At 32.2% G+C, this 27,863-nt stretch overlaps 4 protein-coding genes across 4 annotated transcripts; all 4 read right to left on the reverse strand.

Moving 5' to 3' along the window:
* Nucleotides 1–2,631: 2,631 nt before the first annotated feature.
* On the reverse strand, nt 2,632–5,768 carry BAS1 (Cytochrome P450 superfamily protein). The gene is made up of 5 exons (XM_013001416.2): nt 5,269–5,768; nt 4,732–4,955; nt 4,385–4,632; nt 3,869–4,301; nt 2,632–3,340 (listed from the first exon to the last, which is right to left on the reverse strand). The coding sequence occupies exons 1-5, from the start codon at nt 5,543–5,545 to the stop codon at nt 2,915–2,917; spliced, it is 1,608 nt and encodes a 535-aa protein (XP_012856870.2). The 5' UTR covers nt 5,546–5,768; the 3' UTR covers nt 2,632–2,914.
* Nucleotides 5,769–16,892: 11,124 nt separating this feature from the next.
* On the reverse strand, nt 16,893–19,332 carry LOC105975580 (hypothetical protein). The gene is made up of 3 exons (XM_013000781.2): nt 19,164–19,332; nt 18,214–18,729; nt 16,893–17,569 (listed from the first exon to the last, which is right to left on the reverse strand). The coding sequence occupies exons 1-3, from the start codon at nt 19,234–19,236 to the stop codon at nt 17,034–17,036; spliced, it is 1,125 nt and encodes a 374-aa protein (XP_012856235.2). The 5' UTR covers nt 19,237–19,332; the 3' UTR covers nt 16,893–17,033.
* Nucleotides 19,333–22,552: 3,220 nt separating this feature from the next.
* LOC105975594 (plant/protein) lies at nt 22,553–23,259 on the reverse strand. The gene has a single exon (XM_013000792.2). It carries the CDS (start codon nt 23,162–23,164, stop codon nt 22,793–22,795), a length of 372 nt encoding a protein of 123 aa, XP_012856246.1. The 5' UTR covers nt 23,165–23,259; the 3' UTR covers nt 22,553–22,792.
* Nucleotides 23,260–24,267: 1,008 nt separating this feature from the next.
* On the reverse strand, nt 24,268–27,787 carry LOC105976057 (26S proteasome regulatory subunit 8 homolog A). The gene is given in 10 exon segments (XM_088823057.1): nt 24,268–24,488; nt 24,491–24,604; nt 24,896–25,006; nt 25,087–25,185; nt 25,297–25,453; nt 25,558–25,721; nt 25,810–25,872; nt 26,110–26,334; nt 26,752–26,849; nt 27,422–27,787. Coding segments are annotated over 10 exon segments (1,347 nt in total). The 5' UTR covers nt 27,618–27,787; the 3' UTR covers nt 24,268–24,368.
* Nucleotides 27,788–27,863: the final 76 nt, after the last annotated feature.

The following is a 27,863-nucleotide window of genomic DNA, read 5'->3' on the forward strand; positions in this document are numbered from 1 at the left end:
ATTGTTTCATTGTTGTTGTTCTTCTTCTTCGTCTCTGATTTTTTTTTGGAACCCAATTCTCGAATCTTAATTTTCTTAATTGGAGTTTTTGGTTGAATTCTTATATATAAGGCTAATTTTGTGTTCAATCAATAGTATAATGGATGTTTGTTTTTGTTGAAATTGTGAGGTGTTATTTACAGATTTATAGATATTTCCGTACATCAATATAGTTGTTTTCGTACAGCAATATAGTTGTTTTCGTACAGCAATATAGTTGTTTTCGTGCAGCAATATAATTGTTTTTGTGCAGCAATATAGTTGTTTTTATTACTTTTTAGTTGAATGTAATAGTTGATTTAACAAATAGTTGATTTTGATATATATATAGTTGTTTTAATCATATTGTTTTAATAACAGTTGTTTTAATAATAGTTGTTTTATTGAAATATAGTTGTTTTAACTGAAGACAAAAAAATATAGTAAAAAAATATGATAAAAAAGTTAAAAAAATATTTTTTTTTAAATATATTTTTTTTAAATAAGAAATTAATTAAAAAAATGAAAATGAAAATTAAAATACAAAAAAATAAAAAAAATAAAAGTGTAACAAAGTAGTGTATAATAGGTAGTAAATAGAGGAAGGGTAAATTTGAGAATAAAAAAAATGATGGGTCTCTCACTAATAAAGGAAAATGAGCTAGATCTATCCTCATTAAAATTAAGCTAGAGGGGGTTCTCACTAATAGTCCCTTAGATTTAACTCCAAGTATTAATTCTCTCGTTGCATTATTAAATGATCAGAGTTATTTTAATTTTTTAAAGAATTTTTACAAAAATCAAGGCACGTTTATTGACATTCTTAACACTTGTGCAAAACTTAAAAAACGACAATTAATTAGAAACCAAAGAGGATAAAAACTAACCAGCGTCATTAAATTCATTGTAAATATTAAATACTCTTTTCATTGACCTTTTTGTTGTATTAATGTGGCTTATTCCTTAATTAAAGTAAAAGGAATTATCATCCCACATTGATTAAATAGTAACAATTCTTGTGACCTTTAATCTTCACCGTAATCAAAATTTTAAGGTACGTGATTTGTTATTGACTTAATTTCTTTTAAGTATTGAGTTAATTATCAACACACAACATCATCTGATTTAAATGTTGGCGTGCAATCGCCGGAAACTCTCTGGCGTGGCACATTGTGTATTAAGCAAGGTTGTAAAAATCGGTAATCGGGTCAGAGTCGGTCAGACACCGACTCACGATTAATCGGTGATAAATCGGAAATAAATCGGTTTTTAAAATTTAATATAATATATTTCTAAATATTATTTATAAATACTCCAAACATATATAAAAAGATATTTAAACATAGTTATATCTCCATCATGTATGTATCCTAATAACATAATAAAAGTTTAATAATCATAAGATCATAATACATAAATATCCTTATAAAATATAAATAAAAAAACATTTTTTTTGAATTTACGTTTATTCTTGAACACTCGTGGCATACATCATTAGTTCTTTAACAATAACAATTAACATAAACAAAATAACGCATAAACTCATATTTTCTTTTATTAAAATCCAACTTTTATTTTGAATTATAAAAGAAAAAAAAACGATTTTTAACCGATTTTTGCTACCGAGCTTGACCCGCCTTAAAGGTTTGACCGCCTCAGACCGCCTCGGACCGACTCAGACCACCTAAAACCGCCTCACAGGCAAAAAACCGATTTTTCAAACCTTTACACTAAGGGTGCATTTGGATGGAGGGATTTGGGGAGGGATTTGATTTGGGGAATGGATTTGAAATGACTCCAATTTTGGAGTCATTTGAAATCCATCACTATTGCTCCAAAATCAACTAAAAAGGAGGGGTGGGGATTTGAAATCCATCTCCAAATCCCTCAATCCAAACAAGTCCGAGGGATTTGTTATTATGGATTTGAAATCCCTCCATCCAAATGCACCCTAAAATCATAAAGGTTTTGGACCGCCTCCGCTTTGAAGACCGATTAATCGGCCGCCTCGACCGATTTTTAGAACACTGGTATTAAGTGGTTTTGTAGAAAAGATGAACAAGCATCGTACACTAGATCATACATACGAACCTGCATTCTTCAAAAAAATCACCAGTTCGACATTTGAAATACTCATTTCAAGATCCCGCATCGATATTAATATTGGACAATAGATAATTTAATCCTAGTTCTTTACAAATTTAAATAAAAAAGGTAAACTTAATTTTGCTTTTCGAGGGGTGGTTCCAACTTCCAATCCAATTGCATGTTTTACTCAATGCACCAAATAAAGATATCTACTTTACCCACAATCACACGTAAAAAATTATTTTTTCTTCATATAATATGGTTGAATATAGAGTTGATGATATATTTAGTATATTCAATTTAATTTAATTTATAAACAATTTACTATTTTCTTTTATAGAAGACAAAAATTCCACAATATTGTGTATTTACCTAATGGATCTATATTGTCTTCGCTATATAGGCGCATTATAAAATAAATAAATAAAATAATAATATTCCACTGAATCAACACTAAGAGATGTCACAATGCCAATATATATAAGTTACAACTTTTAAAAAAATAAAGATGTATACAAAAAAGCATAAATCAAGAATTTACATAAATCGAACACCAGAGATAGAACGAGATACATTTTTTTTTAAATCGATAATCGACGAATAGCTTTTCCCCATGCCGGAATTTCGGGGCAAAGCAAACTAGTGGAAATATTTGAAAACTATCCAACATTCATTCATCTAAGTTAGAGGGATAAATTAAAAAAAAAAAAAAAAAAAAAGAAAAATCTAAAACCCCTAAGTGAAACGTGTACACGTCAGAAGGAGAAAACAATTAAGAGAAAAACGTGAAACGCGACTTTATAATATATTATAATTTCCTAAAGACAATCGGCGCGCCGTGCTGCGGGTGCAGGAGCATGAGGACAGATGGCGCGTGCTGATAGGTCGGCGCCAGCTCGAAGGTGAACCGCTGGAGGATCATTGCGACGGCTAATCTGGCTTGCATAACGGCTAGGTTCTGGCCGATGCAGCGGCGCGCCCCCAAGCCGAAGGGCATGAAAGCCATCGGGTGTTTGGCGGCGTGAGCCACGCCCTTGGCGAACCTCGCTGGATTAAACTCGTGTACATCGTGGCACCACAGAGATGGATCGTGATGGACGGCCAGGATTGGAATTAGTAGCTCCGTGCCACGTAGGATGTGGAGCCCACCCAACTGCATATCCGCCTTGGCCCGTCGGATTATTGCCACTGCTGGTGGGTACAGTCTCAGTGATTCGTTCAGAATCATTCCCAGCTGCATATGGGTTGGGTTGGACACAAATTAATTAATTAATTAATTAAAAATAATAATAATAATTTCACAACTCTTGTTTTTTAGTGTTTTGGCATAAAAATTGCTCCAAAATAATGATTTCACTTGATCAATAATAATTCCATAATACATACCAAATATTTGATTTTGTCTTTTTTATACAACAATTAAATAATTTATTAGACATTCCAAAATTGATATTTATTTAGGAGAAATATAATATATAGTATATCATTTAATTATGTCACCTAGAAAAACTCCTACCCAGAAGATAAGACCCCTTTTTTGCGCATCCAACACATGCTAAAGTTGTGCTCTTTATTTTTTTTCCCCCAAAATTTTATTTATACTTACTGGGAACATTTATCAAGGCAGAATTAAATTTATTTATTTTTTAATTTAATTTAATTTAAAATTAAATATATCTGAGCTGAGGGTGGTGGGGGGACCACCACCAGAAGAGAATGAAAAAAATAAAAATAAATAAAATAATAAATGTATACACCATACCGTTTTGAGCTTAGCGAGATCATCTTTAGTAGGGGTGTCACGTGCCCCACACACCCTCAGGACCTCCTCACGTGCCTGTTCCTGCCACTGGGGATGCATGGCCAGTAGCACGGTCGTCCACGTCAGCAGATTCGAGGTTGTGTGCTTCCCGGCGAAGAATATCGTCTTGCACTCCTCCACCACGTCGTTCGCCGTGATTGCCACCGCCGCCGCCGCCGACGGCGATTCGCAATCGGCGCTGTCTTTGAGGCTGGCCTTAATCATGAGCTCCAATAAATCGCTCGGACATTCGTCTGACACCGCCTGACAATTTCCACCACCACCGCCACCACTACCCCAATTCCTCCTCCTCCGATCGATGAGCTTCAATAACGATGTCCGAATCTCCTTTTCCAATCCCCAAGATATTCTATTCTTTTTCGTCGGCAGAAACCTAAATTTTCGAATTAATTAAATAATCAAATTCGAAATTCAAAAAACAAAATTCAATTTTTTTTTTTTTTTAATTTCTTTTACCGGTAGCCAGGGATGAAGATCTTCTGATAAGCCTCGGTGGCGTAAAGCATTTGCTGCGACTGCAATTGGAAAATTGCTTTACCATCTTCGTAATAGCTGCTTCCGAAAGTAGCTCTGGTAATTGCGTTCTCCACCAATTTCTCGAACCAATCAGAAACTTCGATTTCGATTTTGCCGGAATTCGACATTTCTTCCGACCACTTCATCACCGCTTCTTCCATTGTTTTCGCCATCGTCGGTATCATCAACTACATTGATCAATTTTAAAAAATTAACAATTAAATGAATTTAAAAAAAAAATGGATCTAATATTTGGTAAATAATAATTTGAATAATTATTATTATACCTTGAGATTTTCGGTGTGGAAAGTGGGTTGGATAATCTTTCTATGGTGAGCCCATTTTTGTCCTTTGAGGCTCAACAAACCATCGCCTTCAATCTTCCTAACAAGTGGGGGCGACTCGTTTTTCTCGAAAAGTTCCGATTTCAATACGAATATCTCTCTGATCATTGCCGGGTCGGATATTGTCAGCCGCGGTGTCGGCCCGAACCACACTAGGAACACCGAACCTGCAATTTTTACCAACAATTTTAAAACAACATAAATTGCATGTCCTATTCACTAATTCAACTAACTAAAACAAATTAGTTTTTTTTAAATAGAGTATTTCTAATTTTTAACATATTATTATTACCAAGGCAATGGATATAGTGTAGACCCTACTAAACAAAAAAACACAGTCACACAATGATCAACACAGCTCACACCAACTTTCTTGGCAGAGTAGTAATGTTGTGTGTGTATATATATTTGAAAAACAAGAAACAAAATTGCAATCAATAAAACTATTTTTTTTTTAAAAGAAAAAAAAAAGTAAATTACCATAGATTTTCTTCCAATGATGGTAGAAGCAAAGAACCCTGGGAAGAATATTGTGTGACAAAGGCATAGGTTGAGTGGAAGCTCTCAAATTCAAGGTGGAGAGTTCCTTCAAATTACCAAGAAGAATCTGGTATTTAGGGCCTTTGATCCCTTGTTTCAAGAAGTGCTTTTCGATTTTTCTTGGCGTCCACCATAAATGAAGCACTACTTTCACCACAATTACCATCGGAATATATGTCATCAACACCATCCAAAACAAATGGAAGTAATCCCCCATGCTTCTCAATATTCTTGAATTTTTTTTTCTTTATTTTTTTTTTAATTTTTTGGAGGGGGGTGGGGGGTGGGGGGTGGGTTTAGAGAAATGAAGAGAATATAGTTTAGTTTGGGTGGATGGATTGAGTTTGTTTTTATACAGGGAAGAGGGTTTCTTGTCTGTTGTGTAGGACAATAAGATGAAGATGGGAGATGAAGAAGCAACCTCTTGAATTTTCAAGGTCAACTAGTTTAGTTATAACCCAACTAAATAAAATTTTTTTTTTTTTTTTTTTTTTTAATTTGTGTATTTTATTTAAGAATGACGAAAATGCCCCTGATGATTTTTTTTTGATTTTATTTTTGATGTGGGAGGAAACAGAGATGATAGATAATAAATGAGAATATCATTTAATATGTGAGACACAAACATTAATATAGGTTGTGGCCAGTTTTATTCTGATCATGTCATGTGTCCAGAAAACCATAAACCACTACTTATTCAATGTGAATGTTTTGTGCTATACTATAATTAGTTGGAAAATGATATTTCATCCTTGATTATGTAATACCAAAGATTGTCAAACTTTTCTTGTCAATTTCCCTTCTATTTTTTCTCTTCAAAAAAAAAAAAAAAAAGCAAATTACACAAATACCCCTGCTTTCTTGAAAGAGCAAAGAGTAGAATTAGTCAATATAAGATTATTATGCGTAATTTTCCGGTTAAATGAAATTACGAGATCGTTTTTTTCTTTTTTTTTTTTATAATTGCGGACTGTCCGATTGAGGAGATACGTTGTTATTACACGCGCCATTTTCTCACATAATCTTGTCAAAAAAATAAGGAAAAAAAGATTATATGATCTTTTTGGATATATATTGTGATTCAATGTATGATTATGAGGTGGAAATAATAGTTGTGTAGGCACATGCATGTTTGACCCTAGTTTTTATTAGGGGGTCTTCCCCGACGTTTGAGGAGATGACAGAATTTTTTTAATTTTATTTAATTTTATTTATTTATTATAAAAGAAATAAAAATTGAGAAAGAAAAAAAAAGGAAGGGTCAAGATAGCTGCGAATTCCCCTTTGAATTGATTGATGATATATTCCCATAAGTCATTTTCAATTAATCTCATTCTTGAATAATGATTTCCAACCTAATTTTCGCCCCCACTAGTTTTTTTGTTTTAATTTATGCTCAAAATCATGTGGTTAATTATCATACAAACAAAACCCGAAGAATTCGAGTCTCGTTACGCGATCCATCAACGATTACGTAAAATCAAGGGAAAAAGATCATATTCTATTTCGTCCTTAAACCCATGATACTTAAATTCTAAACACGGGTACATTGATTTGATGATGATATTCACTCAAGATTTTCTCGTTCATGTCGATTCTTTTATTGTACACTCAATAAAATTCGTAGAGTAAATTTTATTACACGTGTTTTGTATTTCATTCGGTGTAGCATGTACAATATGTCTGATACCGGTCCCCCACCAATTTAATTTAATTCATATATATAATAAATATCGGTTTGATCAAATAAAATTCCAACTTTATTAATTTATTTCAAGAAGCAAAATAAATAAATATCGGCCCCGTATCTTCAATTTCCGGCTCCACCGTGTTCGGAAGCGATGAGAAGATCGATGATTACCGTCGGCCCCCGGAGGCTTGAAAAGAAAAAAACACAGGCGCAGATGTAGGGAAAAATGTGTCTGCAAGAGTATGTATATATATAAATAGTGTTGATGTATTAATTTTGATTAATTTAAAAGAGGAGAGAGAAAAAAGAGAGAGAGAGGAGGGAGGCAGTGGAGGAGTTGTGTTTTGGAAGGATGCTCTTAAATAAGAGCACATGGGAACAAGGCTGTCTATTTTATTGCACCTTTATGCTGTGTTAGCGGGGGGATGTGCCTTGGTTGTCCCAAACCATGGGTGCCCCATGCTAGGGCACTTCTCTTAATCTTGTCTTAATATTTCCAAAACATCTTGGGGCCATTTGCACCCCCCACCCCCACCCCCACCCCCTCTCTATATATATTCTATTCGATACGATGACCACCTCATCTAACAGCTTAACATACTCGACCATTTAGTGTGTGTGTGTGTGTGTGTGTGTTTTTGAAAGTTAGTAAATGTGATGAGATAAATGTTGTTTCAGTTTTATTGATGTTGATTCGGTTTTAAAGATGTTGTTTCGACTTTGAACGTGGCCTTGACTATTATTCTCTAGTTTGGAATTGGTTGAATTCAAAAGCATATACATAAAATTTTGTAGTTTTTCGAGTTTAGCTTTCTCGCTAATCCAACTGAAATCAGTAGAATGAGATGTCGGAAGAGAAAGATATGCATGAATCTATGAACAGTACTACTAGTACTGCACACAACTTTGATGTCTTGGTCAGTTATCTAAAATTGAATACGTAACTCGTTCGTGTATAATTCTTTGTTACACGACATCTAACATAGCTGATTGTATTGAAATTGGATTAGAAAAGTAACTCAAATGACTACGGTTTTAGAGTTTTGAATATATGTGTGAACAAAATTAAACTTTTAAGTATTCAGGTGAAATTCAACGGGTGTAGCATAAAACGGTGAGGGTGGAGACATAGGCTTGTGCATTTGGGGTTGGGTTTAAATTTTTTTTTAGACTTTTGGTTGTGTCTCCTTTCCAAGAAGATAGAACAGTGTTAGAGATACTGGATATCGATTGATTTGCCCTTTTTTGTGAAAATATAATAAATCTAATAATCTGTCTCTTGTCTTTGTTACATGTATTTTATTAAATTCAAATTAAAACTAAAAAAAAAAAGTTAATGTATTTTATGTAGGCAAGGAATTTTGAATTTATATTCATACACAAATACTTTTTGTTAGGTTCTTCGCTTTGATATTTGTCATCATTTCTATGCTTTCAAGTTTTAATTAACTCTGTCTGCGACTACTTACCACGACTAATATTTTCTATATCTTTTTAATGATTTTTAAATATTTAAAATTTAAATAGGAAAGAATCCTCTAAATAATTGAAATATAAATGTCTAAAGTACCCCCGCCCTCTAATTCTCTCACCATTAATTATTTGTTTATTCGCAAAAATAAATTTTCAAAAATTATTTATTTATTTATTTGAATAATAAAAACACTGAAAAAAATAAATTAAATAAAAATTCCAAAACGTCGGTTAATTTAAAACGGAAGGAGTATCGTACTCTACACACGACACGACACGACACAAAACCAACACAATTATAAGGACGAGTCTTTGGTTGAGCGATCCCTATCTATGTAGGTTATTATTCACCTCCAATATTTTTAATTTCCTACATATCTCCAATTTCACAAAAAAAAAAAATTAAATAAATAAATTTTAGTAAAATTCAGAACACTAAATTCATGCAACAATAAGTACACCCATCTAAAGAGTTTGTCTGCTAAGGGACCCTTTCGATGCGTCTGTGCCATGTGCTTTTTTATTTTATTTATTATTTATTTATTTAATTTATTAAGCATGTAAATTGCTTGATTGTCCTCTTTGCCAGTTGCCTGTGTAATAAAACTGACCAATCCGTTACATTTGTCTAATTTCTTATTATTACTATTTTATTTATATTTAGTAATATATTTAATTATATTTAATAAAAAAAATATTAAAATGTGCCCTCCAGCCTGAATATATAGTTAACGGCCGCCACGCAAGTTTTATTTAATAACGAAGTCAACTTGACAACTCTTTGGCTTGTAAAATTAAATACAATTTTATTTTTTATTTTTTTAAAATAATTTTAAAATGTCTATTTTGTTACCTGTTGCATTAATAGTTCGTACGTAAAATCACTATCAAGAATTGAAGTATGTGATAACCAACTACTTATGTTGGAACATCTCAAATATTAGATTGTGAGACTATAGTTAAATCTTTTCACAAATTTATATATGGTTGATATTAACCGACTAACTTTTCGTATGTATATTTTACGTATGGATTTGTAGTTTCGTCGAAAAGATGTTTTCATTTAGTATATTTTCGTACGCCTACGAATACGTGATTTGATTTATCGAGCAATTTGTAACACATAATGCATAATATCGAGAGTTCAAATTCTCTAGATCTAGTGTAGGAGTACTTTCAAGATTCTTCTTTTTTCCCCTTTCGTATATTTAAAAATTGGAATTAGAAAAAAAAATTATTATTGGGTTCACCCAAGATTTTTCACAAGAAATAAAAAATTCAGAACTTCATAAATCGGAATAAAAGTTAAAAATAAAATAAAATAAAGTAGTATGCAGTCATAATAATTTTCATCGAAATCGACCGAACTCAGTAAAACAAGGATTTAACGTAGACATATATCATATATAACATCATCGATCGCGAAACTTAAAAATAGAATTTTAGAAATTAGAGTTAAAAAAAATTAGATCTTAATAAATATAATTTTTTTAAATAAAAATAAAAACCAATAATCTTTATATTCACGAGATGTACATAAACAAAGATATACATATCGATTGCTGACACATATATGAACAAAAATTTGCAGTTATTTTTGCGTCCTGTTTTTATTACAACGATTTTTATTTTTATTTTTTATTTTCTTGTTTGTGTGTATCTCTGTATGTATATATAAATTTCACCAAATTATGTCATGGACTAACTTTGTGTGGCAGCCACGTCATCCCATCGTTCTTTACACCATCATCATCTTTCTAATTTTATTTTTATTTAATTTTACAAACAACAACTTGCTAATATTGGTTTGATGATGTCAGAGAAAAATTAAATTGCCCCTGTACTTTTTTTTTTCTTTTTAATAATTTTCTTTATTTAAAAAAAAAAAAAGAAAAAAAAAAGAAGGATCAATCAATCATGATTATCTTTTTGCAGTGCAATCATCCACATATTGCCAATTACCCTGCAACTGAAATTCAGTTCTTTTTCCAACATTACAGAATCTAACAATATTTTTCCAATTATTATTTTTATATATAATATATATGTATATATGCAAATAATCATAATAAAATATTTTCCTAAAAAAGTTATTATACTGTAGTTTTTTGGCCTATTATATCCAATCATGAAAAAATTTGGCCTCTTTTGCCCACAAAAACTATGTGTATATGTATATGTAATTTCAATTTATAAATTTTATATTTAGTGAAATATAGTGTATAATCTTATAAAATTGCCATCGATGTACACATAATTACATATACATATTTATTGTGGATTTGTGTAAAATTGGATAATTAACAATATACGTATAGAATGAGATTACACTCGGTGAAGTTAACCAAATGTGGATCAAATAAACCATGTATAAAAATGTAGGGGCTATTTAGTCAATATACAAGTTACTGATACTGAACTGAAACTACTTTCTTGTAATCTTTCTATACAATTTTTGGACTTGTCTCGTCAGGTGATTGGATCATACCATGTAAACTGACGATCGTACCCTTTCAGAAGATTCCATAATAAGGCTGCTAATGTTTTTGTCAAGTAGTATTGAATATATAAATCTATAAATAAAATATGTTAAATTATAAATGTAATAAATATTCACTTACTTATATAAGCTAGCTTAATTCGAGTCGACACGTAATAAGTTTAAACTCGACTTGTAAACTTTTCGGGCTTAATAGTTAGGCTCCAACTCGTTTCAGCTCTAAACTACCTACGTTCGGTCCAAATAAAACTGGGTCGAACCACTTAGTTTCAGATAGGTCCGACTAAATCGACGGTCCAATATTTTTTAATATATATATATACTACCAAAGTGGATAAACTATTAATTTAGATTGCCCAAATTATGCAAATAACAGAGTGTAAATTCATCAAAATTAAGGGGGAAATAAATCATAATCACCTTCCTAACTTGCCTAACATTAATTCTTGATGTGTCCTTGCAATGATTTGAAAGCTATACTTACACCAATTAACTTAAAAGTGGAATAGTGGTGCCCTAATTAGTATTTAATTTGGATTATTAAAATAAAAATAAAATAATGATTATTATATAAGTGAAAAGACTGTGATTTTCTTTTTCGCAAACAAACAATAATAGATACAAACAAAAATGACCTTATACACAATATCTTCTAACCCCACAATCATGTACATCTTGTCCTAACACCTTAGCTACAAAAAAAATATATTGGACATAGGGCCGGAAATCGGAATGGAATCTCCGAATTCCGTCAATTCTGATCCGAAAATATTCGAATTTGGAATTGTATTTCTTATTTCGATTTTTAAAATTATTTGGAACGGAATCGGACTTGTATACAAAATTGCTGGAAATTCCCATATATGATCCAGTTTTAGTTTCGAATATTTCGACTTTTGGAATTTTTGCATTCCTTTTTTTTTTGGAATGAAAATTGCAACCTAGTTTTTACTTTTGAAATAAAATTGGAATTTTTTCCGGAGAAGTCGTTTCCAATCCATTTCGTCCGATTTCCACCCCTAATTGCACACTATTCTATTTTTTTTTCTTCTTTTTGTTGATTAATTGTCTTTTCAACAACAACAACAAAAAAAGAGAGGGATGAAAAAAAGAAAACATAATTAATAGAGGGGTTTGTTTGTCAAGGAACGACATAGATATTTGTCAGATTAATTATCTTTCGTCCCTAATAACATGACTCGGCCATGTGCTATAAATTGGTTAGTCTCCCTATAATTGAGTGAAATGACTTCCCTATTTATTTGATTTTATTGCAAAAGTTGTTAGTATTGCATTTCAGTTTCTTTTGTTTTTTCCTTTCTCCACAATCACTTATTACAGACCAACTTTATGCACTAGTACCTCTATCTTATGAACAAGTGGTGGATAATTTTTATTTTTATTATTATCATTATTATTATTCATTTATTTTATTTTTTTGATTTTTTTCGTGTTTTTCCGACCATCAATTATGGGAAAATTACAACCATCTCTAAGGTATGGTCAAATTACGAAAAAATCTCTCATGTTTGGATAATTACATCTACCCTTCAATTATGAATCTTCTTCATCACCACCCTTTTGATGTTAAATTCAAGATAATCATCTAGATCCCGTTATGTTCTCTAGTTTGTACTCATTTTGTGTAAAAATACAGTTTCTGATGCACCACAATCTGATATTTACAAGCCAAAACACACATCTTATGATCATCTTGCTTCAAAATGTGGACCTCGAATGGGATAAAATGGGTACCACAATATTCCATATAATCAAGAAAATTCCAATAAATCTGAAACCGCAAGGGTGGACATGTAAGAAGATTTATAGTTGTGGGTCGTTGTGATTACCCAAATAGAAGGGGGTTTTCGTAATTTAACTATACCTCAGGAGTGGTTGTAATTTACCCTTATATTAAAGATAATTAAGTACTCCATATGTTCCATAATAAATGTCATTTTTTAAAATTAGTTTTTTTTCGTATTATGTATCACTTTTATTTTTCCAATATAAATTAAATATATTTTTTTATATTTTAACATTATTAATTCAATTTAAGTATTAACTCTCTCTTTCACATCATTAAATAATGAAGAGTATATTAGTCTACATAGTATTTTTTTCCCCTAAAATCAAGATACGTTTATCGAGATTTTTAATACTTGGTGCAATATCGAAAAACGACAATAAATTACAAAGAGAAGGAGTACATTTATTTTTTAGTTTAAGACATAAATTTGGTGGTTAATTGACTTGACACTTGGAAACTTACTTCAAAATGAGGTACACCATGTTTTTTTAATTGTTTGGGGAGTTTTTCAGACAATGTGACAATTGATTGTGTTTTAGATGGATAAAATATTGATTTAATTAATTAGTTTTTATTCAATAATTATCTATAGATCTATAACAACGTCTATATCATCATCTTGTAACTTAGGTATTCAAATTTTGTTCAATTAAATTAAAATAATAGACAAATTTCCCCATGATTTGCTCCCTGTGTAAATTCAGATATGACAAAATTTTATTGCAATAAATAAATAAATAAACCAAAATCTAATTCCTGAAAACAAGCATTAAATTATGCTCGTCAATATATTTTCCCGGTTATTTAAATTATTATAATTTAATTAAAATTTAAACCGGTTCGAAAAATAAATTATATTGATCTCGAGCCCTAAAATTTAAATCCCCTTTATAATTAATTAATTAATTATTAAACATGATTAGGCTAATGCAAAGCTAATATGTATTAACTATAAAGTAATAAAGCAGCCTAAAAATGTTTCGCTTCGCATGCACCAACGATAAGATAACAACAAAAGGTGGATTATTATTTATTTCCCATAATTAAATATTAAAAAAATTCAAAATAAACTACAAGAAAAATAATTAAATAGAAAATAAAAGTGGTAGCATCATCGGATTTGTCTGTTATACCGACCAGAGATAACCACTTTTGCGGCATGTTGTCACAAGTAAATATTTATTTATTCTTTATTTTATCTCATTTTTTTTAAACATTAAAAAAATAATATATGTGTATATATAAATATAGATTTATATAAGATTTTTATTTATTTATTAATTTAATGGTCACAAAAGAAGTGAAGGGAAAATAAAATAAAATTATGGAACTAAACCAATGTTTTGTCTCTTTAAAACCATGCTTTGCTTTGCTTTTCACTTCTCTACTTTTCAGGCAAATGTCTTTTTCTTCTTGACATTATATATTTTTATATTTTATGTCATTATTGATCGGTATTATTTTATTTTTTTGAAAATTGCAATAATTAACCTTATTGCAATATAATAAGGCCTCGTTCGATTGCATAACTCGAATTATTCTTGATTCATTTGGGTTGTACTAATTTTTTTATTTTATTAACTAATTATCTTGAAATATTTGGTTCCTTATATTAAAATATATAATAAAATAGTTTTTAGTTATTTTTTAATTTTTTGGCCTCAAATGGCCATTTAATGTAGTGGTAATAACAAATAATGACATCAATAGACAATTACCATGTGTATCAATCCGATGTATAGTCGTCATTGTCTATGAATAGCCATTTAATAATGTTGTTTCGACTTCAGGCGTGATTGTGACAATTTTCGGATTTGAATTTAGCGAAATTCAAAACACGGAATTTGTATTTTTTGAGTAAGCTTTCTTTTTCGACTTAAATCACCAACACTAAATGTTCGATGAGAAAAATATGAATAGATCGGTATTGATTATTGCTTACAATTACTTCGATATTTTGATTTATCTAAAATATAAAAATGTAATTTGTACATGCATAACTTTGCCATCCGACATCCAATTGAGGTAACTCAAGTTGAATAAGAAAGCTATCTGAAATGACTACAATTTCCATGCTTTGAATTTTGTCAAAATCTTGTTCGAAATCGAAACAATATTAGTAAAATTGAAACGACATTTTACATTTCAGTATATATATATATATATATATATATATATATATATATATATATATATATATATATATATATATATATATATATATAAAGAAAATTAAACAAAGATCACGCAAAAAGCATTTACATATTCGTTACTATTTGTATTTCATAGTTGGCATTATACAACGTAAAAGTTAGCCTATAAATAGTCCATAGGTTCACATTTTCCAAGTCAAACTTTCCTACATCTTTTTCCTTTTATTTTTGTTTTAAATTAAATTTGTCTTATCTTTTTTACTGGGCCTTTTCAACTGTATGAAAGCCTCATCTATTTCAAGGCCCACTAATAATTCATATTCTAAATGTAATTTTCTTTTTTTATTTATTTTTAAAAATAATAATAAAAATATTTAATTTTACATAAATAAAAAGAAATTAAATTAATATTTTCTAATTTAAAACCTGAGGGACATTGAATTTAATGTGTGGGGATGACTTTTATCAATCTCCATACTGTTGAAAGTGCCAACTCTTGCTTATCTTCATTATTCCTTTCAACATAACTTTGTGTAGACTTGGGACAAGATTAGGGCAATTCAATTTCCACACTATTAAAGTTGTCCCCTCTTTTATTTATTTTTTTCAATTTTAAATTTTTTTTAAAAAAATTTATCTATTATTTTGAATATTCAACATCTTTCAACAATGTTAAATATCTAAATATCCAAGACCAATTAGAATAAAGTCGATAGAATTATGTGTTCGACGCGGAATAAATTTTTGAAATATGATGGACTATTAAAACTATCTGATAATTGAAGATTAATAATGTCACAATAATGTATTTTTGTATTATTTATAACCCAATGAATTGTTCAACAAATAAGTTAATGCGAAATGAACTTTGAGTATAATATTTTGTTAGTATAATTATGATTATTATAGTACTATTTTGTTATTATATTTCTCCATCTTTCGTTCGATTCTATCGAGACGGAAAACGCCATAAATTCTGCAACCAATTATAAAGGTACGCTGGATAAATCTACACTCTCGTTTAATTGCTTGCAAAGTATACGAGGGATGTAAACCACACTAGACTAACTATGTGTGACAAATTCGATCTAACGGCCGTTGGCAAAGGGATTTGAACTTGCGGAACGACAGAAAATCGTATTATGAATAAGGAAATGTCGTAGCTACTAACAATGTCGATTGTGCAATTAATTGGAAAATAATAGTGATACAATTTAAGATGAATAGTTGGGCTTCCCATCATGTGGGAGAGAGAAAATATTTGTCTTGGAAAATTTAATTAATTTTGTTCATTTGTCGTCGTATTTACCTATCAATCAGCTTCATACAACCGCATTATTTACAAACTGGTCCAAATAGATTTCATTTTCTTTCATTTTCAACATTAATTTCACAAATGTAGTCTAAAAAGGGCATTAATGATACATTTTAGGGCCAATACTTTATTTGGGCTTTTCAAGCTAAATATATTTACCTTTAATATTAAGATCTTGTTAGCCCAATTAACACGTTATCACTCTAATGGGCCCAAATTTTCCAATCAATTTTTTGTTTCTTTTCCGGTAGGTACTGAAGGAACTGACAACTATATGTAGGTACGCTGAGTAAACAAACGTTCACTCTCGAGCAATAGGTCTATAGATTCATTTCGGGTCCAATAAAACGTGTACACCCATTTCCAAGACTTGGTCTAGAATGGAATCGGAATGGAATCGGGTAAAATCGAACCCACCTCTCAAACGATTTAATTTTTACTCCACTTTATCCGAATACGATCAAAGTTTTATACTCCCTCGATTCAATTTTTTCTCTCATATTATTAGTAAAGACCATTTGATATTTCTTAATATGTGTAAAGGGCAATTAGGTCTTTTTCTACTAATATGGATGCAATATATTGTATGTAATTCTTAATTTGTGTGTCTACCTTGAACATGACTTGAAAAATTAAACGAAGAAAGTACATAGGATCAAATATTTGTGATCCTAATAATATTGAATTAAATAATTCATATGATGAAGAAGAAACCATACAACAAGCCATGTGATTTACATATAATCATATCATATATTTCCCAATCAAACCCGACCCGGATTCCGAACGCCGACTAACCTCACATCATCAATCACGGGCCCACATAAAGACCCGGTATTATCACTCTTCATGTGATAAAGCATGCTCAAAAACCTAACCCTAGTACGAACTGACACTGCCTTAAACCTCAATTTCGAACGTTGAAATCCACCGGCGCCCTTCGATTCGTAGTGGAATTGAAGAGAATTTTTGCCCGCGGCCGCCTCAACGGTCATCATCCCCTCGCAAGAATTTTTCGCGTCCCCCAATAAGAAATAAAGATCGTAAGTTTTTCCGGGCACAGTTTTCACTATTTGAGCTAGGGCACTTTCTCTTCCGGCAACCAACTCGACTGCCCGTTTGCCCTCGGGCACCCCGTAATGGTCGGAATCTACGTATTTTACGGCTTTGAGGGACTCAATTATCCATCCGGGTAGAGGGGAGTGGTCGTCTTCGATGTTCGGAGGAATTAGACAACCGTATGTTGTGTTGGGGAAAATGTATGGACCCTCTTCAAAGTTCCCATTCTTCAACATGTTACCTGCATTTATTGTATCTTGGGATATTAGATATTTGGAATATAATTAATAACAATAATATGAAATAGATTTATTGTAAAATACCTATCATGTTGTACTATAAATGTAATTTTTTTGATTTTTCTTTCAGAAATTTAAAATCGAATTCAAAATCATAATTTCAAAATCCGATTAAAAAACAATTCCGAAAAAAAAAAAATCAAAATTTTGGAAATTACAACAAAAACATATGGGAAAAATATAGTGTTTGTCCTTCAAGTTTGCACCAATTTCATATCTGGTTCCCATATTAAAAAAAAAACACATTTGGTGCCTTATGTTTAAACAATTCAACAGTTTTAGTCATTTCCGTCAATTTCCCGTTAAAACTAACGTAATCAAGTGTGTGCCCATCAATGCATTTACTAACAGAGTAAGGGTAAATTGACGGCAATGACCAAAAGTGTGAAATTACTGGAATATGAGGGACCAAAAGTGTTTTTTGTGAACATGGGGGACCAAATGTGAAATCGGTGGAAACTTGAGGGATGGAAACTGTAATTTCTCCAAAAACATATGTTCGTGATCGAAATAGCTAGAATTCAAATATTTCGTTCCAATTTCGACTCTTTGATTAATGCATGACGAGTATAAATATTTTTCTCACCTCTTTGCCTAATAGGGGCACGCAACGCCTTGAGTGCAACGTTATCGATAAGCGGGCCACAAGCCGGGTCCTTCTCGACTCCCGGGTTATGAAAGGTGATCACAATTTCGTCGGATTGGGCCAAAAACCCCCACGAGTAACAATCCCAACCATCGCTACTATACACCGTTTGTATCGGCAAAACGCCCCAATCTTTCTCCTCCTTATTCGGTGCAAACGACACGTTCAATTTCTCCTCTTGCGCGCAAGTTCTCGCAGCACCGAACGAGACGGAGTAGAACATCCCATTTATGACCTTGACTCTCTTGGTCTTGATCGAAGCTTCGTCGCCCAATCGTACGGCCGCGGCTCCTTGTGGGACCACCAATATCATGTCGCCTTGTTTTTGGCCGGATTTTATGTACTCCACGTATCCGGAAACTTCCCAATCCGGTATCGAATGTGGGTCCGTCACTTTTGTACCTTTCAGCTGGGATGGCTTTGGTCCGAACTCGAAGTTGCCGTTCGGTAATAGTCCTGGAAAAAAATCGAGATTTTCGGATTTAAGAAGATAATTTTCGAAAAAAACATGTTGAAACGGTATTAAAAAAATAGCTCAAAATTGGATGTCACTTGCACATTAATAAAATTATTTGAATAATTAAATAAACTCAATTACTTATCCATTTATTTATTATCATAATTAATATGCAGAGATGGTAATTAATTAGCTTCATAGTTTCTGAATTAAATTATGTGACATTATTATTATATCATATAATTAAAACATATTCATCCATGCAAATATTTCAACATCTAAATAATCTACTAATTAAAGTTGTTACTCCAAAAAAAAATATTAAAGTTATAAATTTATCCAAAAATATATAATTATTAAAATTAAACTCGCATTAAAAAAAATAATGTTGGAAAAAAAAAATTATTTTAATAATAAAGAGTTGAAAAATTACCATCAGTAGTGAAGCATAATGCAATGCTGAAACTGCCAAACAATAGCACTACCAAAATGTTTACTATCTTCATCTTGTCTACTTCTCTCTGTATGTATCTCTGTGTGTGTGTATTTGTGTGTGTTTTTATTTGGGGTGAAGAAGAAAATGAGATGTTTTGAATCAAATGGACAAGGATTGGAAGGGCTTTTATGCAATTTTGTCAATGAGAATACCCTCCTTTTTGGACAAATTTACAAAGATTGCCACTATATTTTCTTATTAATTTATTCCAACCTGAAAATATGAGGTGAAAAAATAGTCATTTTGACCATTAATCTAGAGTTGGAAGTTATTCATGATGTATTTTAATACATTACACTATTACAAAAATGTTATAAATTAAAAGATTGTCAATGAATTTCGGCAGTAAACTTATGGTCTAATTGCTATAATCGAGAGTAATTGCACGAGGCAAATTTTTTCTTCAAGAGAAAGAACCGAGTTATTGTCTCGATTAAGTTTTGGTCTTACTGTCTTGTTGAAATACTATCCAAATTAAGTATTTTCCTATATTATTCTTTCGAAATACACACATAAATAACAGATACATATGAAGAACTTTTAGTTAATTATTAATGTATAATTTTTTTTTCGAAAATATATAATACCGTTTACATCAACCCGTCATAATTCTACGGGTGGAGGGAATATCTCGAGTTGTGGGTATTTAATAATTAAAATAATTATGGATACGTGTTTAATTAGCTTATTTTAAGTAACAATATTAATTAATATGATCAAAGTACATAAATCGAACCTTTGAAATTAATTAAGGTTAGGGTTTATCCAGGGCAGTTTGCAGACATACCATTTTCACAACACATGATTATTCCGGCAAACTGTTGTGTTGTCCGTCGAGGGGCATTTTAGTCATTTCAAGTACGATTCTTGATTCTTTGGTTCTTCATTATCGTTCGTGCATTATTGGAACTTAAAAGATGGAATATATTGATTTTTTACCTAAAAAGATTTGGAAATCGTGTAGAATATTTCGACACGAAATAATGTAAAATCGCAAAAGATCGATATACGTTTGGTTTCAATTATTCTTATAAATCTGTAAGAATTCATTAAACTAAGGAATTAATTTAGTTTTTTTTCTTCAAAAGAAAAATATTTTTCTTAAATGCAATTAAAGTAATGCAAGTACCAATTATGGGTTTTAATTTTTTGTCCAGAAAAAAAAAAAAAGGAAAAATAAGAAATATGTGATGAAATTACTAAAACAACCCTCATGTGCCACGTGCATGCCTGTGACAAAATTAAAATATGATTGCTTCGAGGAAGGTGATACAAATTTTGCTCAGCAGGACAAAATTAATTTAGATCCTCTTTTTTATGTGGATATTTACTCCAATAATATATATTTTATTCATATAATTAATTAGAATTGTGGGGACGTGTCAGAAGAATTAGCAAAAAAATCAGATTTAAAAATAAAAATATAATAAAATAAAGTTAAAAAAGGGACCATTCCAAGATCTGATATACTGTGCAGCCATGTGCAGCTAAATATATTGATTGAGAAATTAGGAAATAATTAAATTAATAATAATAATTGAATTAATTGTCAGTGGTCTTATATTTCAGTCTACGCTTGTTCATTTTTGGTCGGCAATAATTGTGTAATATATTTAATAATTAATACAGTAACATGGCCAATTAGTGATTTTGTGGTCCAACAATTATTTTCATGTGTCTGTATTTTTTCTTTTTTTATTCTTATTCGTAATTAGTCCAGGTAATGAAAATATAAATACTGCATACTATTAATCAACAATTTTAATAATAATGATAAATAATAATCGTTATTATTAATATTATTACTAATAATTATACGTGCACAAATTTAATAATTGATCTTCTCTTTTTAGAACGAATATGTATGCCGAAATCAAATAATAATTGTTCTACTTTCAATATAACAGTCTGCATAAAATCTAAAAAAAAATTAAAAAAAAAAATTAACAAAAAAATAATAATAAGAATAATAATAAAGTGTAAAATATTTAATATTTTAAATACGATATACAGATGGGCTTAGAACATTTATTGATTATTTCCACTCTGTAGTGGATCTGGGCTTTCTATAGGTCCATGTTTGGAGTCGGGTCCAACCCGACTCGACCCGACCCGACCCAACTTAAGAAGGCCATATCTGCATTTAGGACTTGGGAGTGTGTAATTGTGTAGCATACTAAATAAAGCAAACGAATATATAAAAAAAGATAAAGCTAAAATAACTTTAAGGTCCGTGTTGTACTGGTAATTACAGCCACACCCGTCAAACAATTATGGGGACCAAGATTTCATGTCTTGGTGACCGACATGCACTATATTTATTTCCCGTGAGACTAATGCTACCGTAAACGAATTTATAAATTTAATATCAAATAATAATGATTTAAGAGGTGTTAGGAGAGTCATGTCACACCTAGCTTTATGTTGTCTCTACCACTGCATGAGTTCGTTAGAACCCTAACGGAAAAACTATTCAATACATTATTCTGTTAGAGTCTCTAACAATGTTTTAGGGGGATGGTTGTAACTACTAATACTATAAGGACTTTAAATTTATTTTAGCATATCTCAGGGATGTGTACGTAATTTACCCTAATAAATAAGAGAGAGTAAGAGTTAGATATTATGTGAAGATTCAATTTTTTTTTTTTTTTTTGAAATAAAGTGAAGATTCAATTTTTTTTTTTTTTTTTTTTGAAATAAAGTGAAGATTCAACTCAATGTAGTTAAAATTAAAACACAACCAAATGTTACTATTCAACAAAAATAAACCTAATAATTAAATAAAACTTGCCATTAATTTTACAAATAATGACAAATAGAAAATGACGATTTTATCACTAAAATATCAAAAATTGAATTTGTTTTTTGTTATATTTTCATAGCAGTTATTGATAAATGTCATCTAGTGCCAAATTTAAATTTTAAAAATTTAAAATCGATTCATTAAATTTCATCAATCCTACGGTTCCTTCGACCCTACACCCGGTGAAAAACACCGGGTAGGTCTTCTGCTGCCGCGTGTTCTTTTTTTTTTCTTTTTTTTTCTAAAATCCCTAAAAGTAAACTCTCGCGGGGAATCTATTATAAAATACAAAAAGGGACACGTGGCAGCAGAAGACCCACCCGGTGTTTTTCACCGGGTGTAGGGTCGAACAAATCCAATCCTACACACACAAATATTATATAAATAAATGAAATGCCCGAAAATACCCTTACTGTTCTTTCAAAGGCAAATCTCAACTCAAAATATCCAAAAATATCTCAATCCGTTGTAGCAAACAAAGGATAATATCAATTAGGAATCGGAATTACTAACAACAAGAAAACATAAAAGTGATTACGGAATTGCTAATTAGTTTTACATGATTATTAAAGATTAAAATTAGCAATAATCAATTTCAAAAGCAATCCCAACACCACCAAAGTACATTCTTCAATCTCCACCAGGCGTCTCTAAATTTCCATCCAAACACAGCCCTAATTATTTCTAAACGAATTCATAGTCGACAAATTGGAATACTTTTTTCATTAACTCCGACCACCTCACCGGAGGAAAGTCAAAGTCAACGCTCGGCGCCGCCGGACACGTCGGATGCCAGCCTGGATGCGATCGCCGAGTGGTACATAATATCGTGGAAATTCGAAAACTCCACCGTCTTCTTACGCAGCTCCTTCGCCTTCTCCTCCGTGAAGCAGCCACGGAAAAGGCTCCTGTCCGGCCCGGCCCGGCCCGAATCGGAATCCACGTGGCCCGCTTCGATCTTAACGGCGGCGCCGTTGATGTAGTCTGGGTCGGATGACCAGCCGAAGAGCGGGGACCACCAGCTGTTGGATTGGGCGGAGACTTTGAGGCTGCGGTGGTTGTTCGCCGCTGCGGCGGCGGCGGCGGAGGAGGAGAAGATTGGGGACTGGAAGGCGGGAAATGCGGTCGACATTGATGGATGGATGGATTGTTTGTTGATGTTAGAGAGAGAGAAAAAGAAGGGGATATTTTTGAAGAGTGGGATTTAGATTTTATTTTTTTTCCTTTTTTTTCGGGTTAGAAGAAGGTGGAGGAAATGGATAAGATGGTCTACGTGGAAACACGTAAGCACGCTTTTTTTTCTTTTGTCGGGGTTTTAGCGCTTTTTCTTTTTCTTTAGTAAACGTTTCATTATTAGTTTTAGGAAAACGACGTCGTTGTTTGTTAGGGATGATATGGATAGTTCTTTTCTTTTTTTTTGGGGAGAGTGAAAGGGGAAAAAGAAAAGGAAAGGGAGGTTTAACCTGATTTTTGTTTAACTTCTAGTTAGGGCAGATGCAATTTTCTTTTTCAATAATATAAACAATTTAAAGAATTTTTTTGGTTAAATTACACCTACACCCCTGATTTAGGTATGTTAAAATAACTTTAAGGTCCATGGTATTGGTAATTACAACCACACCCCTGAAATAATTACCAGAGCTAAGGTTTCATGTTTTGGGGATCGATATGCACTATTTTTGTTTACAGCGAATGTTACCATAGACGAAAATTTGTAAATCTTATATAAAATAATAATGATTTAAGAAATGTTATGAGAGTCATGTCACCTCCTAACTCTATGCTATCTCCACCACTGTCTGAAACTAATAATCTGTTAGAACCCTAACCGCATAACTTATCCAATGCATTATTATATTATGGTTGAAATATTTTAGGGGTGATTGTAATTATCAATATTATAAGGACTTAAAAGTTATTTTAGCATACCTTAGTGGTGCATGTGTAATTCACCCAAACTTTTTTCCATAAATTCAAAATCCACAAGGAAAATCCCTAGCAATTGTATTAAATTAGATATTGTATTTGATATACCTAAGTGGGCCCACTAATTGCTTTTCCATATTGGGCCAACAGCTAATGGCCCAAAACATAAATTAATCAAGATTATGACCTCTAACCGGGAAACTAATCCTAATTAGTGCTAATTGCTTTTTCTTTCTTTCTTAAATAACGTGTGTTTATTCGTGCTGTTTTCAAAAGTTTGGAGACTTATGAAGCGGAATAATAACAGCATTTCAATGAACAGAACTCGATAGCTTCTTCCCACGAAAATAACAAACCCGCCCGAGTTCATGAGAACATACAAGCTCTCAAGCGTGGGAACATTTTATGTTCTACCTGGGTGCACACATTGTTCGTAAACCCGCCCACGTTAAAAAACAGAGATTTAACTTGCGAGATATACGTATGTATGTGTGTATATATAAGTCTACTTCCAAAGTTTCCTCAATGACATATTTTTCTCGGTTTCCTTCTTCATGACTTTGGCAACAGCCATCTCGAAATCTTCTTGAGTCACATGAACTCTCCTTTCTCTCAGAGCAAACATTCCTGCTTCTGTGCAGACCGCCTGCCGAAAGAAAGAAATACACAAAACTTCAAGACTTGTTTCATGGAAACAGATTCTCGTTCTTTTTGTTCGTTATGGATTATTTATATAATAACGTTTATGTAACCCAATTCCATGTCGCGTTATTGGCATACATTAGATCCATACGGACTGAATGGTTAGAAATGAAACGGATTTAAAATGACTCCAAACGAGAAGGGTTTAAAATCCACCACTTTGAGAAGAATTATAGGGTGCCGGGAGTAACACAACTACATAACTCGATTAGGGGAACAAAAAAGCAAGGCATACCTTGAGTTCTGCACCAGATGCTCCATTCATTTTTTCAGCTATCTTCTTCAGATCAATCCCTCACATCAAATTCATTCTCCTCGAGTGAATTTTCAAGATGTCAAATCGAGACTGAAATAATTCTAAAAAGTTAGACAAGTAGGAAGGGGTGGAATACAAAGGAGATTAATTGATGAACACAAGTAGCATACATCTTCATTGGGATTTGGGAACTCAATTTTCCTGTCAATTCTTCCTGGCCTAAGAAGTGCCTGATCGAGAATGTCGATCCTATTGGTAGCCATCAGCACCTGTGCAAGCCAGTCATACATAAAATTTCAATCTAGTTTCTAGAACAGTTATGTCAAAAATTAAGAATTTCGATAGCTGAAACAAGTGAAAGCAGGAGGTTCATTGCATACTTTTATCTTATTAGATGCTTCAAAACCATCAAGCTGATTGAGAAGTTCGAGCATAGTTCGCTGAACTTCACTATCCCCATTGCCGCTTCCAGATTCCATTCGGGCAGATCCTATGCTATCAATTTCATCCATGAAGATAATCGACGGAGCATGCTCTCTGTCAAAATGACGTCGTTAAGTGCTTTCCAAGGAAAAAGAAAAGACGACACGTACATTTCAAATAAATCATATATGCATATGCTCGAAATAAAAACGACTAACCTTGCCATCACAAAAAGTTCTCTAACCATTCTAGAGCCTTCTCCAATGTACTTCTGAACTAATTCAGAACCCGAGACTCGGATAAAAGTGCAGTCAGTGTGGTGGGCCACTGCCCTAGCAAGCAGTGTTTTACCTGTCCCGGGTGGCCCATATAGCAAGACTCCCTTCAGTATATCAAGGGTATAAAAAGATTAGAACTACTTTCCAAAACAAAGAAATAAAGGCTACATTACATAATATTGACGACATTACCTTGGGTTGAGCTATTCCAAGACTCTCAAACAATTCAGGATGTTTGATTGGAAGCTCGATCACCTATAATACATAAGAGAACATCGAAATGAAGATGATGGACTTTGTGCAGATGAAACGGGATTTCAAGTATTACGTAACATCATAGCTCCAGCAATTCCGAAAATTGTGAAAGAAGTCCAAGATATATATATATATATATATATATATATATATATATATATATATATATATATATATATATATATATATATATATATATATATATATATATATATATATATATATATATATATATACCTCCTTTATCTCTTTGATTTGCTGGTCAAGACCACCAATCATGTCATAAGTAGAGTCTGGAACTTTTTCTACTTTCATAAGATTGACCAATGGATCAACTTTACTCGGCAGAACCAAGTGAAGCACATAGCTATCGTTACGTAAAGCAACTCTTGTTGAAGGAGTGATTTTGGTGATGTCAATGCTCTTATCAATGTCGACAACATATTTCCCTTCAGGATGTACCTAAGCAGAAGATAGCACAAAAAGACAAATGCTTAGTGTCTTATGGCCGAGAAACTAGAGCCTCTGATTTAGCTAGCAAGAATCCAATATCAGTATTAACTAAAATGTTTCCTAATGCATTTTAAATACGTTATCTCCCTTTAGATTACTCAAAAACAGTATCTGAAAATATCCATCGGAAAAATAATCATATTTCGACCCCACCCAACTGGGGGAGAGAGGGAGTGAGAGACGCCTTAGATGTATATAAGGGTATACATATGTGTGTATAATGAGATTCTCGCATTGAAAACATACATATATATGCATATAATGAGGTTCTCACACTGAAGACACACGTATTTTATAGGGATGAATAAACACACAAACCACAAAAGGTTAAATGAATACTGTTAGAAACAGAAATGGCCAAGTTACCTTGACGAGGACCTTTGATTTTCCCATGACTTTAACAACTTCACCAACGTACGATCCGGGTTCTTGGAGGAGCTGCAACTCTTCTTTCAACGATCTAACTGAACCATCGGACAACTAATTTTATTATTAGAAGAATATCCGATCCACGGCAATAAAATGAAGCTTCTCGATATAGGTATAGGACACAAAACTTTAGCTTGATATTTTTCATAATCAATAATGAATCGACAGAATCGTACAACTTTAGTCAGTTCAAATCTGCCATCCTCGAAATCCTTTATTCCATTAATCAATATCCAATACTACTAGAAAATAATGACACGAAAAGGCGAAATTCTTTAATCCAAAAGTAGAGAACCACAACCACCCACCCCCGAGAAAGATAACCGAAAGTAAATAAGCTCAAGCATGCCAGAGTAAGTTTTTAACTCAATTCCTATAGAGAAACAGATAAACAGAACCTTTCTACAGAAACCCCAAATAAACCCTAAGCACTCATCACTTAAATCCTAATTTCAACAATCGACAACCATACGCGAAATAAATAAAGGGAAATTGCTTCCAATTTCTGCAATTCGAATAATTTAAACAAAATACACAGTACACAATCCTCAATCCAATTTAATGAAAAAAGGAAGCGTAAGAAGAAAAAAAAAATTAATTTAAAAACCTCGAGCATTGAGGTTGTTGCGCTGGGCTTCGAGGCGCTGGAGATCGTGGTTTTTCTGACGGGCAAGCAGCTGCATATCCTGTATCCTCTGCTGATAATATTGCCGGAGCCCTTCCCCGCCACCGGCGCCGCCGCCTTGTTGGCGGTGCGCCGTCGGATCCTCCACCTGCCGATTCTCTACCGCCGCGGTCGCCATTTCTACCCTGCAATCCTCCGGTGTAGGTTTCTGAATCAACCGTAGAATAACTGGCTTTCGTCTTCCCCAAGTTTCCAAGGTTATCAAATTTCTTCGCTTCCTACCTGAGTTTCAATTTAGCTTTCCTTTTATCTCTCTCTATTTGAACTGTATATTCCAATTTCATTTTTAAAATAATAAAAATTCCCATATTTATAATTATTAGGGTAAATTATAACCAAACCCCTGAGGTATGGTCGAATTATG

The sequence above is a fragment of the Erythranthe guttata genome, chromosome 9 (assembly GCF_056151865.1).
Source record: "Erythranthe guttata isolate IM_541 chromosome 9, IM_541, whole genome shotgun sequence".
Lineage (NCBI taxonomy): Eukaryota > Viridiplantae > Streptophyta > Magnoliopsida > Lamiales > Phrymaceae > Erythranthe > Erythranthe guttata.